This window comes from Gilbertella persicaria (genome assembly GCF_025201335.1).
Source record: "Gilbertella persicaria strain CBS 190.32 chromosome Unknown B0P05scaffold_9, whole genome shotgun sequence".
Classification (NCBI taxonomy): domain Eukaryota; kingdom Fungi; phylum Mucoromycota; class Mucoromycetes; order Mucorales; family Choanephoraceae; genus Gilbertella; species Gilbertella persicaria.
In genome coordinates, this window is record NW_026251970.1 from 531135 (window position 1) to 543365 (window position 12231).

The 12231-nt window shown below is 36.9% G+C and overlaps 7 protein-coding genes across 7 annotated transcripts; 3 read left to right on the forward strand and 4 right to left on the reverse strand.

Moving 5' to 3' along the window:
- Positions 1-231: 231 nt before the first annotated feature.
- B0P05DRAFT_569726 (uncharacterized protein) lies at positions 232-2082 on the forward strand (the record flags this gene model as incomplete). The annotated part of the gene is made up of 1 exon (XM_051581276.1): positions 232-2082. The coding sequence occupies one exon, from the start codon at positions 232-234 to the stop codon at positions 2080-2082; it is 1851 nt and encodes a 616-aa protein (XP_051437411.1).
- A 111-nt stretch (positions 2083-2193) lies between these two features.
- On the forward strand, positions 2194-3062 carry B0P05DRAFT_374764 (uncharacterized protein). The gene is made up of 4 exons (XM_051573670.1): positions 2194-2398; positions 2536-2568; positions 2632-2849; positions 2912-3062. The coding sequence occupies exons 1-4, from the start codon at positions 2305-2307 to the stop codon at positions 2915-2917; spliced, it is 351 nt and encodes a 116-aa protein (XP_051437412.1). The 5' UTR covers positions 2194-2304; the 3' UTR covers positions 2918-3062.
- Positions 2854-3545, forward strand: B0P05DRAFT_374903 (uncharacterized protein). Its single transcript, XM_051573671.1, has 2 exons — positions 2854-3159; positions 3205-3545. Exons 1-2 carry the CDS (start codon positions 2971-2973, stop codon positions 3379-3381), a joined length of 366 nt encoding a protein of 121 aa, XP_051437413.1. The 5' UTR covers positions 2854-2970; the 3' UTR covers positions 3382-3545.
- B0P05DRAFT_532335 (alkaline-phosphatase-like protein) lies at positions 3375-5109 on the reverse strand. Its single transcript, XM_051577076.1, has 6 exons — positions 4986-5109; positions 4661-4939; positions 4456-4614; positions 4171-4413; positions 4011-4106; positions 3375-3962 (listed from the first exon to the last, which is right to left on the reverse strand). Exons 2-6 carry the CDS (start codon positions 4715-4717, stop codon positions 3402-3404), a joined length of 1116 nt encoding a protein of 371 aa, XP_051437414.1. The 5' UTR covers positions 4718-4939; positions 4986-5109; the 3' UTR covers positions 3375-3401.
- A 385-nt stretch (positions 5110-5494) lies between these two features.
- On the reverse strand, positions 5495-6739 carry B0P05DRAFT_465479 (Phosphotyrosyl phosphatase activator; the record flags this gene model as incomplete). The annotated part of the gene is made up of 5 exons (XM_051574276.1): positions 5495-5937; positions 5986-6182; positions 6228-6364; positions 6410-6538; positions 6584-6739. The coding sequence occupies 5 exons, from the start codon at positions 6737-6739 to the stop codon at positions 5495-5497; spliced, it is 1062 nt and encodes a 353-aa protein (XP_051437415.1).
- Positions 6740-6815: 76 nt separating this feature from the next.
- On the reverse strand, positions 6816-7882 carry B0P05DRAFT_569730 (beta-lactamase-like protein; the record flags this gene model as incomplete). The annotated part of the gene is made up of 2 exons (XM_051581277.1): positions 6816-7699; positions 7765-7882. 2 exons carry the CDS (start codon positions 7880-7882, stop codon positions 6816-6818), a joined length of 1002 nt encoding a protein of 333 aa, XP_051437416.1.
- Positions 7883-8181: 299 nt separating this feature from the next.
- On the reverse strand, positions 8182-9513 carry B0P05DRAFT_578033 (uncharacterized protein; the record flags this gene model as incomplete). Its single annotated transcript, XM_051581829.1, has 3 exons — positions 8182-9133; positions 9183-9397; positions 9448-9513. The coding sequence occupies 3 exons, from the start codon at positions 9511-9513 to the stop codon at positions 8182-8184; spliced, it is 1233 nt and encodes a 410-aa protein (XP_051437417.1).
- Between the last annotated feature and the right edge of the window lie 2718 nt (positions 9514-12231).

The following is a 12231-nucleotide window of genomic DNA, read 5'->3' on the forward strand; positions in this document are numbered from 1 at the left end:
TTTTTCTCTTTATTCGAAAATAACATAATGAAAACGACATCTAAACTTGAAAGACATTTACTAGAAAGCATGTTTGAACAATCTTTGTTTTCAGACTTATCTCTTGTATTTGTTCACCCTTCTTTTCCTATTGCAATGCGTTATAATGTACACAAGGCTATTGTGAGCCAGTCTCCTTTTCTTTGTAAACTATTAGAACATCAACAAGACAATCCTACATTAACCATCGACATGGCACAAGCACTCTCCAACTGTGAGTTTGTCTTGGCACCTTCTCATCATATCGTTCGACGTCAGTGGCAAAAGACAACCAAATCTCGGTCTACAGAACACTCTCGACTCTTATCTTCTCATATTCGTTTTGTATTGCAATGGATGTACTGTCTCAACAAACAAGACTTGATCAAAAGTATGCAAGATGATGACACTTTACGGATCTTGTCTGTTGCTGTCTTGTTTGATCTTCATGATCTCACCCAGACATGTGTCAATCGATATACTCAGGAACAACTGTCGCTCGACAGTGTCATGCGCGACTTGGATACGATCTGTCAATTACCGCGTGGTCATCCTGCTTATTTACAACTAAGAGATGCAGCCTTGTTGTTGTTATTTCGATTTGGACCTGAGAATGCCACTCGATTGGCCATGTTACCTGCTGATTATATGGCTGATGTCTTATCGGCTGATCTCTTGTTTGTCAACTGTGAGTTTGAGCGCTACTGTCTCTTGCGTGCTGTCTTGATGGCCTATATGCAATCGATTGGCAAAATCACTTGGACTTCCTCAGGTCCTGTAGACCAAGACGCTAAACGGCTATCTGGCTTTGTTCGGCCTTTAAAGCCTGTGCTCCATACCCATTTATCAGCAGATACAGTCCGGTCACGTAAACGAAGACGGATTCCTTCTCAGGAACTCGAGAATGATATCGTCAAACAACCTCGTCTGAATCGACTTTCGTTTTCTGCTTTGGTCCCTTTTCAGAAACTAGTAGCCGATGCAACCTCAGGGGATGTGATTGATAAAGCGACTGTCTTATCGTATCTGTTGCGAACCACAGTGAATTACAGTAACATGACATTTGATCAATTGACGTGTGTAAGACAAGACGGTATTGTGGATGAAGGCATTGTGTTTCGTGCATTATGGCAAAGAGAAGCACTAGAGAGAGTTTTGTTTCCCTTAACCTGTCATCAACAATCTCAGACAATAGAAGAAGACGATCAAGATGATCCAGCACGAAGTGAAGCTTTGGATGAATATTTTGATGTCAAGGGATCAGAATCAGAAAAGAGGCGTATTTTGTTATTAGGAACGCCCAAGTTTCGTTTTCGAACATCGGTTGCTATTGACCCTCCTTCTGTTGACAATGGTTGGGAATGCGAACAACAATACATGTCAACTGAAGTCATTAATGATGAATTAGCAAGTGCATTTGATGATGGAGACAGTAGCTCAGTCTGGTCTGCTTCTGATAATGAAGAAGAAATGACATCCAGTCAAGCCATCAACACTACCCTTCAAGAACTCGATATCACGAAAAGCAAACGCATTGTTACCAAGACACCTTATACACTCTACAGAAAAATATTCTATTCTCATGCAGTGACTATTCTTGGTATAGCCTACCGTGTTCAGATTGAAGCCCAAGTGATGCCCCGTCATCGTTTGTTTTTGGATGAGACAAAGACAGAAGAAACATTTTATGAAGACCATGATGCGAATGAGAATGTCATGGTATGTCGGTTTGAATTACAACGTGATATGAAGCAAATTGCAATCAAAAAAGAGAAGCCTGTGATTCCTGTTCACCCTCCTTCTTCTGTTCGCACTGAAAAGACAAAGATTCATTATTGGATTTACTGTCTCAATCGTCATGAAGGCATTCTAGAGAATGATCATATTGATCCCGAGGATCGTGTACTAGTAGCAGTAACAGAACAAAGCGAAAGAGAACACGGTGAACCAGGAGAAATGGGGCCAGGCTATGTAGGACAAGTCTTGGTAGAAGCAGATCTAAATAAAGGACTGCAGTTGGATACAACAGTGGCGCTTGAAATATTTGGTTTCCAAAAAGTATAATAAATTTCTATTTCTTTATGGACTCAAAACCTTATTCTATCGCAGGCCTTAGTCTTGCTTGTCTCTTGACCTTGTGGTTATTATCAAGCAACACATCACCTAAACAGACAGCAGATCATGGGTTGTTTGCGAATAAGAAACTATGTACATCTGACAGTTTTAATCAAGGCCGATGGATCCATCAAGAGATAGGACTCTCATCTCACAGTGTAGAAGGTATCAATGCACATAGTGGATACCATTGCAACTGGGATTTCCCTCATCGATGCTATCGAAGAACTGAACCAGCCACTGAATTCAATCGAAGCAAAGCCATGTAAGAGTGAAAGTGATTTTTTTTTTCTGAATAACATGTTAGGCTTGACTATTCATGGCAACCTGATGACTGTATAGTCTTGCCTTTTAAGCCCAGGGATTTTTCAAAGCATTTATCTACTCATCCTTTGTTATTAGTGGGTGACTCTATCACGCAACTGATGTTTGAAAGTATGTGGTGTTTATTAGGCCAAGATTTGGTTGCTCAAAATAGCGATACTCATCTTTCAGGAGGTGATACGCATATGTGGGCAAGCCAACTTGTACATCAAGATATATCAGACCAACAAGAGGCTGTCACAGTTGCCTATATTCGATCAGATTATCTACTCAAACTAGACGATTTCAGTTTGATCAAGCCAAATGAAGGTGAAGGATATCAGATTGGCGTAGGCAGCAATTTCCCTTGGGTACATGCTATTCCTCGCTTCAAGTATATCATGATCAATACAGTGAGTATTCTCATAGTAGATACTGTATAGCTCATACGATTAGGGACCTCATTGGCATCCTGATCTGAAATGGGGGCCCAACAAAGATAGAAAAGAACTGTTGGAGGCATTCACAATAGCCATGAAAAAAGTATTTGGTTACCTAAAGCAACATGTCAAGCCAGATCAAATTGTTTGGGTCAGAAGTACACCTTATGGACATGCTGCATGTTCTCAATACACTCGGCCAAGTACAATACCCGTCAAACCCACCGGGCAACCAGGAGAATACGAATGGGACATGTTGGAGAGATTTGATTTTGTATGGAAGGTAAGTGTCAAATATCAATGGGCTATACTTTACATAGCTTCATAGGACATGATTGAACAAGAAAATGATGAGCGATTCCGTTTCTTTAATGTGTCGCTGTCAAATGCTAGAGGAGATGCTCATTCACAACCTGATCATGATTGTTTGCATACTTGTCTTCCGGGCCCTGTGGATGATTGGAACAAGTTCTTGTATCATGAAATCACAAAAATGACTATTTAAACAATAAAAGGATTTTTATTTTACAACAAAGGAGGAGTAGTAAGGATAGGGAAATCAGCACGCAGTGTACCATTATTAGGTGCTGCATCCATGTTCAGTAATTCTGTTATAAACTCATAGACTTCTGTATTAAAAAAGGGCGCTAATACAGTACCTTCTCTGTAGGCACGATTCACTTTAGGTCCCTTGGCTAAAAAGATGGCACGCATTTCATCTGCTAAATTATCATAGCCATGATTACCACCCTTTACAAACTTGTCTTGATGAGTTACAAATGTATAGCCTACATCAGGGATAGCCACGACAGGTGTAATACGATCAGAGTGTTTATAGTGATATCGTTCTGGTATATCTTGTTTTAAAAAGACTTGATAGTGAGCTGAATGGTTGGTTTGGGTATAAGCATATAGCTGATGATACATCTTTTGTATAGTATCTGAGGGGGCTTGTTTATCAGGTCTCAAGTCAAGTAAAGGGAATGCTTCTCTGTGCATGACATGCTGTAATACATCTTTGGAGAGTATGTCATCGTAATAGATCAACCGAGAACTGTCTGTTTCTGCCATACCATGGTCACTCACCTGAATATAAAGACATTAATATTATTTTTCTCTTCAGATAGTGCTTACAATCACAATATGGACATGTGAATCAAGATGTCGAAGTTCAATTTGCTCTATCAAATAGCCTAAAGCATTATCTACTTGTTTGATATGACTGTTCATCTATCACTTACGTAAGTAAAAAATAAAAAAAATAAAAAAAGAATGTTATTCAAGCGTATTTTACCTTGGCACTATAAGGTCCTCCTCGATGTCCTTCTTGATCAATCTGGGGTACATAGACAGTATAAATCTGGGGTCGCTCATTATAAGGTAAATCAAGCCAATTTAAGGTGATATCCATCTTTTCTTTGGCGGTCATTGTCCCATTGTATTTCACTACTTTGTCGGGTGGATTGAAAAGGGTATCTGATCCAGGCCACATAATAGATCCACTACGCTTTCTGTTCATTTTTGAAGTCACCCATATCTATTGTATTTAGTTTATTATATAAATGATACTACTACTTACAGGTTCACCTTTCCACCAGCGATGATCAGAAGTAGAAGTATGGTTTGAATGAATAAAAGTAGCATCTAATACAGGGTCATAGAACTGATTGGCAACAATACCATGCGATTCAGGATAAAGACCAGTGACTAATGTCCAATGATTAGGAAATGTACTTGGCTATTCAATATCAGTATATGAATGTGATGACAAAGGACCTACTTACAGGAAATGCAGGGTGCATGTATTTAGCCATGACACCATCCTCAGTTATTTTTTTCATATTGGGTGTGATGCCTCGGTTAAGATAGTCTGGGCGAAATCCATCCAAGGAAATCAAGATGACTGTAGATGCAAAATAATCAGATCCATTATAATACAGTTTCTCTGCTGCTCTATCATGATGATCTGTTGCTTCTGAAAACTTGTTTAAGCCAAACTTGAATAGAATAAAGATCAACCCAATCGAAACCCCAATAAAGATATATCTTAAAGTAGGATGATCCTGTATCCATATCAGTATATTGTATATATTATCATTATTGGCTTACATTTTCAAAATCATGCGTACTTTCGCCTGCTTCTTCTACAAGAATAGCCCACTCTTCATCTTGTTCGTCTGATTCAGAATCAGAGTGGTCTTTTAACAGTTGTTCTTCTTCTTCTTCTTCTTCTTCTTCTCGATGACCAACTGTACTTGATCCCTCTGATAATGAACGGGACATTTCATACTCTTCTTGTGGCATTTTTATATTGAATAAAGAAAGAGAGAAAACAAATATCCTGTCAGCCAATATATAAGCTTTTTTTTTCTCCCCCTCTCTCTCTCTCTCTCTCTCTCTCTCATCCCCCTTAAACCTGTGTTACCATATCTCCTTAAATAACAACATAACGATAGTCTACTTATAAGAGTTGAATGATACTGACTTGATAAAATGAAATTAGATAATATATAGAGAGACTTATTTGTATTCAAGAATCAATAGAATTTATCAAAGCGAATAAAGAAATATCTATTTATCACTATTGTTTTGATGAAAAAAAAAAGGTGGGAGAGTATCTAATCAAAAGGAAGTGGACGAGGTTTATTATTAATGGCAGCAGCAGCAGCAATAGCACTAGGTACAGGAATACCACAACAATCAGGATGTTCTTGTCCTAATGCAAACACTTCTTTTGGATGATGATGTCCACAATCACTTTCCATTTCTTCGGATTCTGCATGTCCTCCTTCAAAATGAATCAAACTGCCAAACATAAAATGTTGCATGATAGGTAATTTTGACATGACTTCTGCTTTATACATTTTGATCATGCCTTGATTGACTTTGATCCATGTCTTGCATGCTGAGATATCGTCCAACATGGGTGAGTGCCAACGTAAAGAGGCTGTTGTTTTGACTGAATTAATAAACTGAATACAGGCAAGATACATGTAAGAAGAAGAGAATTGTTCAACCACATCCTCATCATGAATTGATTTTGGCTTGATATATTTATGATCTATAGAGATGTCAACACTGTTACTCTTGATCCCAATATTGTATATACCATAGAGTTGTGCAGACCCAAACAAGAATGGCAAGAAATGATAGTCGTCTAAACCCCATACACCATGCGAACCAGCAGGTTCAAGCCAATAATGGAATTGAAGCTGTCTCATGAGCTTAATGTATTTGACAAAGATACGAAGCACAACAGCTTTATCATCATTCTCTGTCAACAATTTGAGTTTCTCCAAACATAGTCTATAATCTAGTTTAATCTAGAATATCACAGCATGAATGACTTACAACCAAGCAATGAAATTAGCTTCATGTCCTGTACCATAATCAATACGCTTCTGATTACCAAAACTTTCATAGAAATATCTTCCCACTTCTTGAATAGCCTCTTCAGGCACTAAATCTTTAAATAACTCGGGAATGCTCTACATAGTTTATGAGTCTATTGTTTATGAAAAGCATATAATTACATCTTTGACTTTATCATAAAAGGTTCTAAAAGCAGGGTTACCAAAACGCGATTTTTCATTTTCAACAGGAGGAATTTCCTTGACCCAATTCAACAGGATCTCCAAAATATCAAGTATTTTTTGTGTATTCTATCCAGATGAGAAACAATTCAGATCTTTTTTTTTTTTTTTTACTTGAGAGATGAGTACTTGATCATCAATCTTGAGGTTCTTGACAGATTCATTGAGTCGTTCAATATAGCCCATGTAGTCTTGGTATGCTTGTGAACTCAAAAACTCATCGAGATCTTGCTTAGTAATAATACGTCTAGTAGGAACAATGTAGGTCATAACAAACAAGAAAGAAAAGTGAAAGCAATGTCGCTTTTTGAAAAGTTTATTTTTATTATTTTTATTATTTTTATTATTATAATTTATGTTTCTCTGGTCCAATGTAATGCCATTTCTGATCCAAGATACTATAGATATTGTTATTATCGTATGGGTCTTCACCCGTTTTTTGTTGAAATAATTCAGCGTCTATCATTTCTACTTTCCCATCAAAATACAGTTTGATAAGGTGTAATCCCACGTTACGCACAACCACAGTCATCAAGTGTTTATGGTATTCTTTTTTGTTATCCATGGCTTGAACTATATCTTCAGGTGTCATGGGTTGTTTTGTTCTAAGCATGACATCTATGATCTGTTTTTCTTTGGCTATTCTCATAGATAAGTACTGGTCTACTTTATCAATCGCATCTTCTACTACTTGACCATGGCCAGGATACAGGCGACTAGGATTCAAACTTCTAATTCGATTTAAACTGCTCATGTATTCTGTAAGGTCTTCAAATGCAACAGATCCATGACCCAAGATACAATCCGCTGTGAACACAGTATCTTCTTCTTCAAGATAAAAGGCACAATGATCTTTAGCATGACCAGGTGTATGAATAACTCGGATATGGACCTGTTCATCTACAACAAATACTTGATTGTCTACTAAATCATGAGGGACAACAGAAGCTGGAAATGTGCCCATAAAGTACTTGAAGAGTTTGTTTTCAGCCAAAAAGGGGAATTTATGCACTTGAATCGTCTGTTGTTTGTTTAATTCGGATACCATAATGCTGTCTAAACCACCCCAATGATCTTTATGGCAATGACTGATAAGAATATCAGAGAGATATGCTTCAGGATGAATGGATTTAAGAGACTCAATTAAGAGTGGTACATAGTCAGGATGACCATCACCACAATCAATCAATACTTTGCGATTGCCAGTACCCACAAGATAAGTATTTGTTCCTTTTTTGTTTTTATTAGAAAAATGCAACATTATTAGATTTTTTGATTTTTTTTTTTTTTTTTACCTTGAAGGGTGAATTTTCCAGGATTCAGGCCCATGACTCGCCATACTCTATCAGATAATTGCGAAAAGTTGGGTAGAAAAGGAAGATCACTCCTTGGTCCAGAGGCCCATAAAGACATGTTTAAAAAAAAAGTAAAAGAAAAAAAAAGCGAGAGAAAAGAAATGACTAATCAAATCTCTAAAAGATATAAAAAAAGATAAAGGTAGTACAACCTCCAAACGTGCTATACCCCACACTTTATGTTTGATCATGCATAGTAAGAGCAGCAAATACTGTCAACTTTGCGAAAATCAAATGTTTAGAGAAAAAAAACAAATGCCGAGAGGAAATATGACGCTCTTTTGGTCAAGATGCTCCTAAAAAAAACCAAACAATAATCTCTATTAATCTTTATTAGGAAATTTACACAATAAGCATTTACAGTAATGTCTTTTTAGGTGAAGAAGTAGTGGAGGGTTTAGGGGAAAGAGGCAATCCCTTACGCTTCTTCAAAATGTTACTGATATAGAATTCACCGGCCTTATAACTTGATCGGACCAAAGGACCACTGGCAACATATTTGAACCCCATGTCCATACCCTTTGTTTCCCAATACTTAAATTTCTCGGGTGTAACGTATTCATGCACCTTCATATGTCTCTTTGTTGGTCTCATGTATTGACCAAGAGTAACGCAATCAACATCTGCCTTTCTAAGTTCTTCAAGTGCTTGTAAGACTTCCTCGTCTGTCTCGCCACAGCCCAACATAATAGAGGTTTTAGTGATCAATTCAGGCTTCACTTGCTTTGCATGCTTAAGTACATTGATCGATTGACGGAAGCCAGCACGGCGATCACGAACATAAGGTGTCAAGGCTTCAACGGTTTCAATATTGTGAGCATAGACATCTAGTCCAGATAAAGCAACTGTCTCTACGCCTTTGAGATCACCACCAAAGTCACCTGTCAAACATTCAACTAGGATATGAGGAGCCTTTTGTTTGATTTTGCGGATCGTCTCAGCAAAATGGCTTGAACCGCCGTCCTTGAGATCATCACGGTCAACACTGGTCAAGACAACATAGTCAAGGCCCCAACGACTGATAGCTTCCGAAGTATGCTCTGGTTCATGGGGGTCTAAAGGCTTAGGTACTCTGTTTGTCTTGACAGAACAAAAACGACAACCACGAGTACATTCGTCACCCATCAACATGATAGTAGCTGTAGCCGTTTGGTGTTCACCTCCACCCCAACAATCACCGATATTAGGGCATCTAGCTTCTTCGCAGACAGTATGGAGCTTCAAACCACGCAAGTCTTTCTTGATCTTGCTGAAGTTTTGACCTGAAGGGATGTCTGTCTTGAGCCATTCTGGTAAACGAGGTTGTTTTCTAGAACAAGTCAGTGACTCTCGTCTTCAATACAGACATTTATACTTACAATTTTGAAGTCTTTAGTTTTTTAGATTCAATCACTGTTTCTCTTAATTCTAAGGCTTCCAAGTGAGTCATTTTGTTTGCGGATCCAGTATTGATGAATTCGTCCAAATCATTTGTGTCTTCAGCTTGAAGTCGGCTACGCAAATCTTGAAGACGCGAAGTCTTTTTGTCTTTATCGGATACAGTTGTAGCATGTGTACGGATATGTTGCTGCGTCTATAAAGTACAGTTTAATATTGAACGACAATGACTAACGACTTATTTACAGCAGCAGCAATTGTTCTGGGATATGAATAAGCAACTCTAGTAGAAACTGTCTTCAAAAGTGACATGATAGTGAAAGTGAAAAGAAAAGAGAGAGAAAAAAAGAGAGAAGGGGGGAGGGTTTGTTTTAAAACAAATCTCAAGATATGTGACTGTCTCACCACCGAGCTCAAATCTGTGGCCTTTAAAGGCTCTTTTTGTAAAAAAAAAAAAAACCAGATTGGTGATGAATCATTTCAAAATTGGAGTTTTTTGGTTTAGTTGTTTCTAGTTGTAATTAAGCGCAGTAATTACATTGAAAGTACTTGTAAATCAAGTGAAGGGTTGAACACTGGGATTCTACAGAGAATTCTTCGCTCTTCACTATAGTTTCTATACGGCCAACAAATTTTTTCAGAGAACAATAGACTCGCTAGTAAGAAATACATGCTTTTTTTCAGGGTCCTTTAGATACTAATTATAGAGGAAGAAAAAGAGTTTTGAGAAATCATACTTTCTAAAAGTTAAAAAAACCCCATTTAACCAAAACATGTCGTTCCTGCAGTGTAAGAAGTAAAAAAGTAGGCGCCTGTGTATAGCCGCTTCAGGTATTAACAAAAAAAAAGGGGGAACAAACGTAGGTTGAATATTGTTTGAAGGGGTGAATAGGTCAGTCTTTCAGGACTAACTCTCAGACTCGAATGATATTGATTATCCTGTTTACGTATTTAAAGATACTCCGTTTTTTTTTCTTATGGTTTATTGTACCCTTATTCTTGGAGTAATATTTAGCCAATTCCGGATTTTGTAAGGAAGTGTGTATCTTTTTTTAAGAGAGTTATATATTTATTAATCATAAAAAGTGAACTTTACAGTAAGCTTTATAGTGAGCTTCACAGTGAGCTTTATAGCAATCGTAGGGATTATACCCCTTACTATGTAACGCATTATTGGGGGTGTATGTTTCAAAATAAGCAGGAACATAATTTTCATGGTAGAATGCGAGAAAGATCTACAAGGTGAAACACAATGAGGGATTTAATATTATGAAGACAAGTAAAGGTGTTATGTGTATTAAGAAAAGCTGACAAATCAGCCTTTCTCTTTTGGTTTTTATTAGTAATACAGTCATAAGCATAAAAGTCAGTCTACATTGAGCTTCTGTAGAATGGTATTGTGTTGAATGAAATGGAGAACGGGGGAATACATAATCGAGTCTATAAATGGGGTTTCTTTCTTCAGATAGTCTAAGGTTGGTATATACACGGTTTGTTGTTGTTAAATAAATATACAATGGTTGAATTTGGTTGGAATTTTATGATCGGTGATAAGGACAAGAATCATCGTGAGTAAATTGAGAGACATCAACACCACAACCAGGACAAAAGGAATAGTCGTTGATGAGCATGTTGTTTGATGAGACAAGAGAGCCACCACAGACAGATTGAAGTAATTGGTTAAAGTTCATGTTATATAATAAATAGAGAAGAAAAGAATAGAAAGTTCAAGAAAACAAAAGTTCAAGAAAACGTGGCATTTTATACTTCCACAAAAAGCTTAAATGTACTGCGGATAATTGAAACTCCTGTGCGGTTTGCTGCATGCATATTGCAATTACAATAACAATTAATCTGTACAAACACTATAATTAGCAGTTCCGTTCCGTTATCTTATAAGTTTATCCCCTTTCATTAAAGGATAAATTTTTTCTTCTTTTTAATAGAAATTTGCTGAGCAAATCGTTATAAATTTTTTTTTTGCTGTAACAATGTCATACACCAGTAAACTTGCTTCAAATCAATCCATAAATAGCTTATAGATCACAAAAATCTCAGCCTTAATATTATTGTAAAGATGATAGAAAGGGGGTAAAACGCCAAGGCAAGAGTTTATTGCATTGGCATCAAAGAACAAGCACATGTGGAACAAGTATTCACCTGACCATTGTATTTCAATTAAACCACCTTTTTTTGTTTGCAATTCCTTTTTGACTACGGTACCTGAAGGAAAATCAGGCGCAGTTGACTCAAAGGAGAAAAAGAGAGAATCACGACAATCAAAACAAAACCCTTGTTACAGAACAGCCTGTTCAGGAGCTACTACGGCTTCCAACAAAACGAAGTCTGCTAAATATAGAAACGAAATTGAACTGCAGACAGTGATACTTTTATATTTGAGACTATTCTTACGATCAAAAAGCTGTAATATGTAATTTGGCACCTCATAACTTGCTTTTGCAGAAAGAACTAATAAATTAAAGGTATTTTCTTTCCTTCTTGTTGTTCTTCTGGTTTGATTGACCTATTTTTTTCTCTTCTGTTTTACGACACTCAACAAAGCATTTTTTCTAGTTGTGCCTGAATGGATCCATTTTGCTTCCTAATATTGATCCAGTAACAATAACAACACCTTTTTTTAATTAAACTAATTGGTGTCAAATGAATAGCAGACGATCCAAACATATGGTTGATACTTTTTTTAAGCTCTGAAAACGGCAAATATACCTTTACACTGAAGATAATTTTTTTTTTTTGTTGCTGTTGTTGTCGAGTGCTTCCTTCTAATTTTGAATTCTTTCTAGGCAACAATTTTTTCTCCAGACAAAGCCTTAAAGTCATGCTTTGGGATACTCATGAACCTTTTACCTATATGGTATAGTACTATATCATCAGCGAAAATTTTTACAAAGTACGTATATACTCGCACCACTTGTTTATATGAAATATCACTTTGAGCTTCTAAATGTATTGTGTGAAAGTGTACTTTTACACATTAGCGATTACCTTTAGCATAGCCATAAATTTCGA

Coding starts and splice junctions, on each gene's coding strand:
- B0P05DRAFT_532335 (XM_051577076.1), bottom strand. CDS start 4,717: ATGAAAAAAATAACTGAGGATGGTGTCATGGCTAAATACATGCACCCT. Junction 4,414..4,455: donor GCTGGTGGAAAGGTGAACCT/GTAAGTAGTAGT, acceptor TAAATACAATAG/ATATGGGTGACTTCAAAAAT. Junction 3,963..4,010: donor CACATGTCCATATTGTGATT/GTAAGCACTATC, acceptor CTTTATATTCAG/GTGAGTGACCATGGTATGGC.
- B0P05DRAFT_374903 (XM_051573671.1), top strand. CDS start 2,971: ATGAAAAAAGTATTTGGTTACCTAAAGCAACATGTCAAGCCAGATCAA. Junction 3,160..3,204: donor GATTTGATTTTGTATGGAAG/GTAAGTGTCAAA, acceptor ATAGCTTCATAG/GACATGATTGAACAAGAAAA.
- B0P05DRAFT_374764 (XM_051573670.1), top strand. CDS start 2,305: ATGCACATAGTGGATACCATTGCAACTGGGATTTCCCTCATCGATGCT. Junction 2,399..2,535: donor TTCAATCGAAGCAAAGCCAT/GTAAGAGTGAAA, acceptor CTTTGTTATTAG/TGGGTGACTCTATCACGCAA. Junction 2,569..2,631: donor CACGCAACTGATGTTTGAAA/GTATGTGGTGTT, acceptor ATCTTTCAGGAG/GTGATACGCATATGTGGGCA.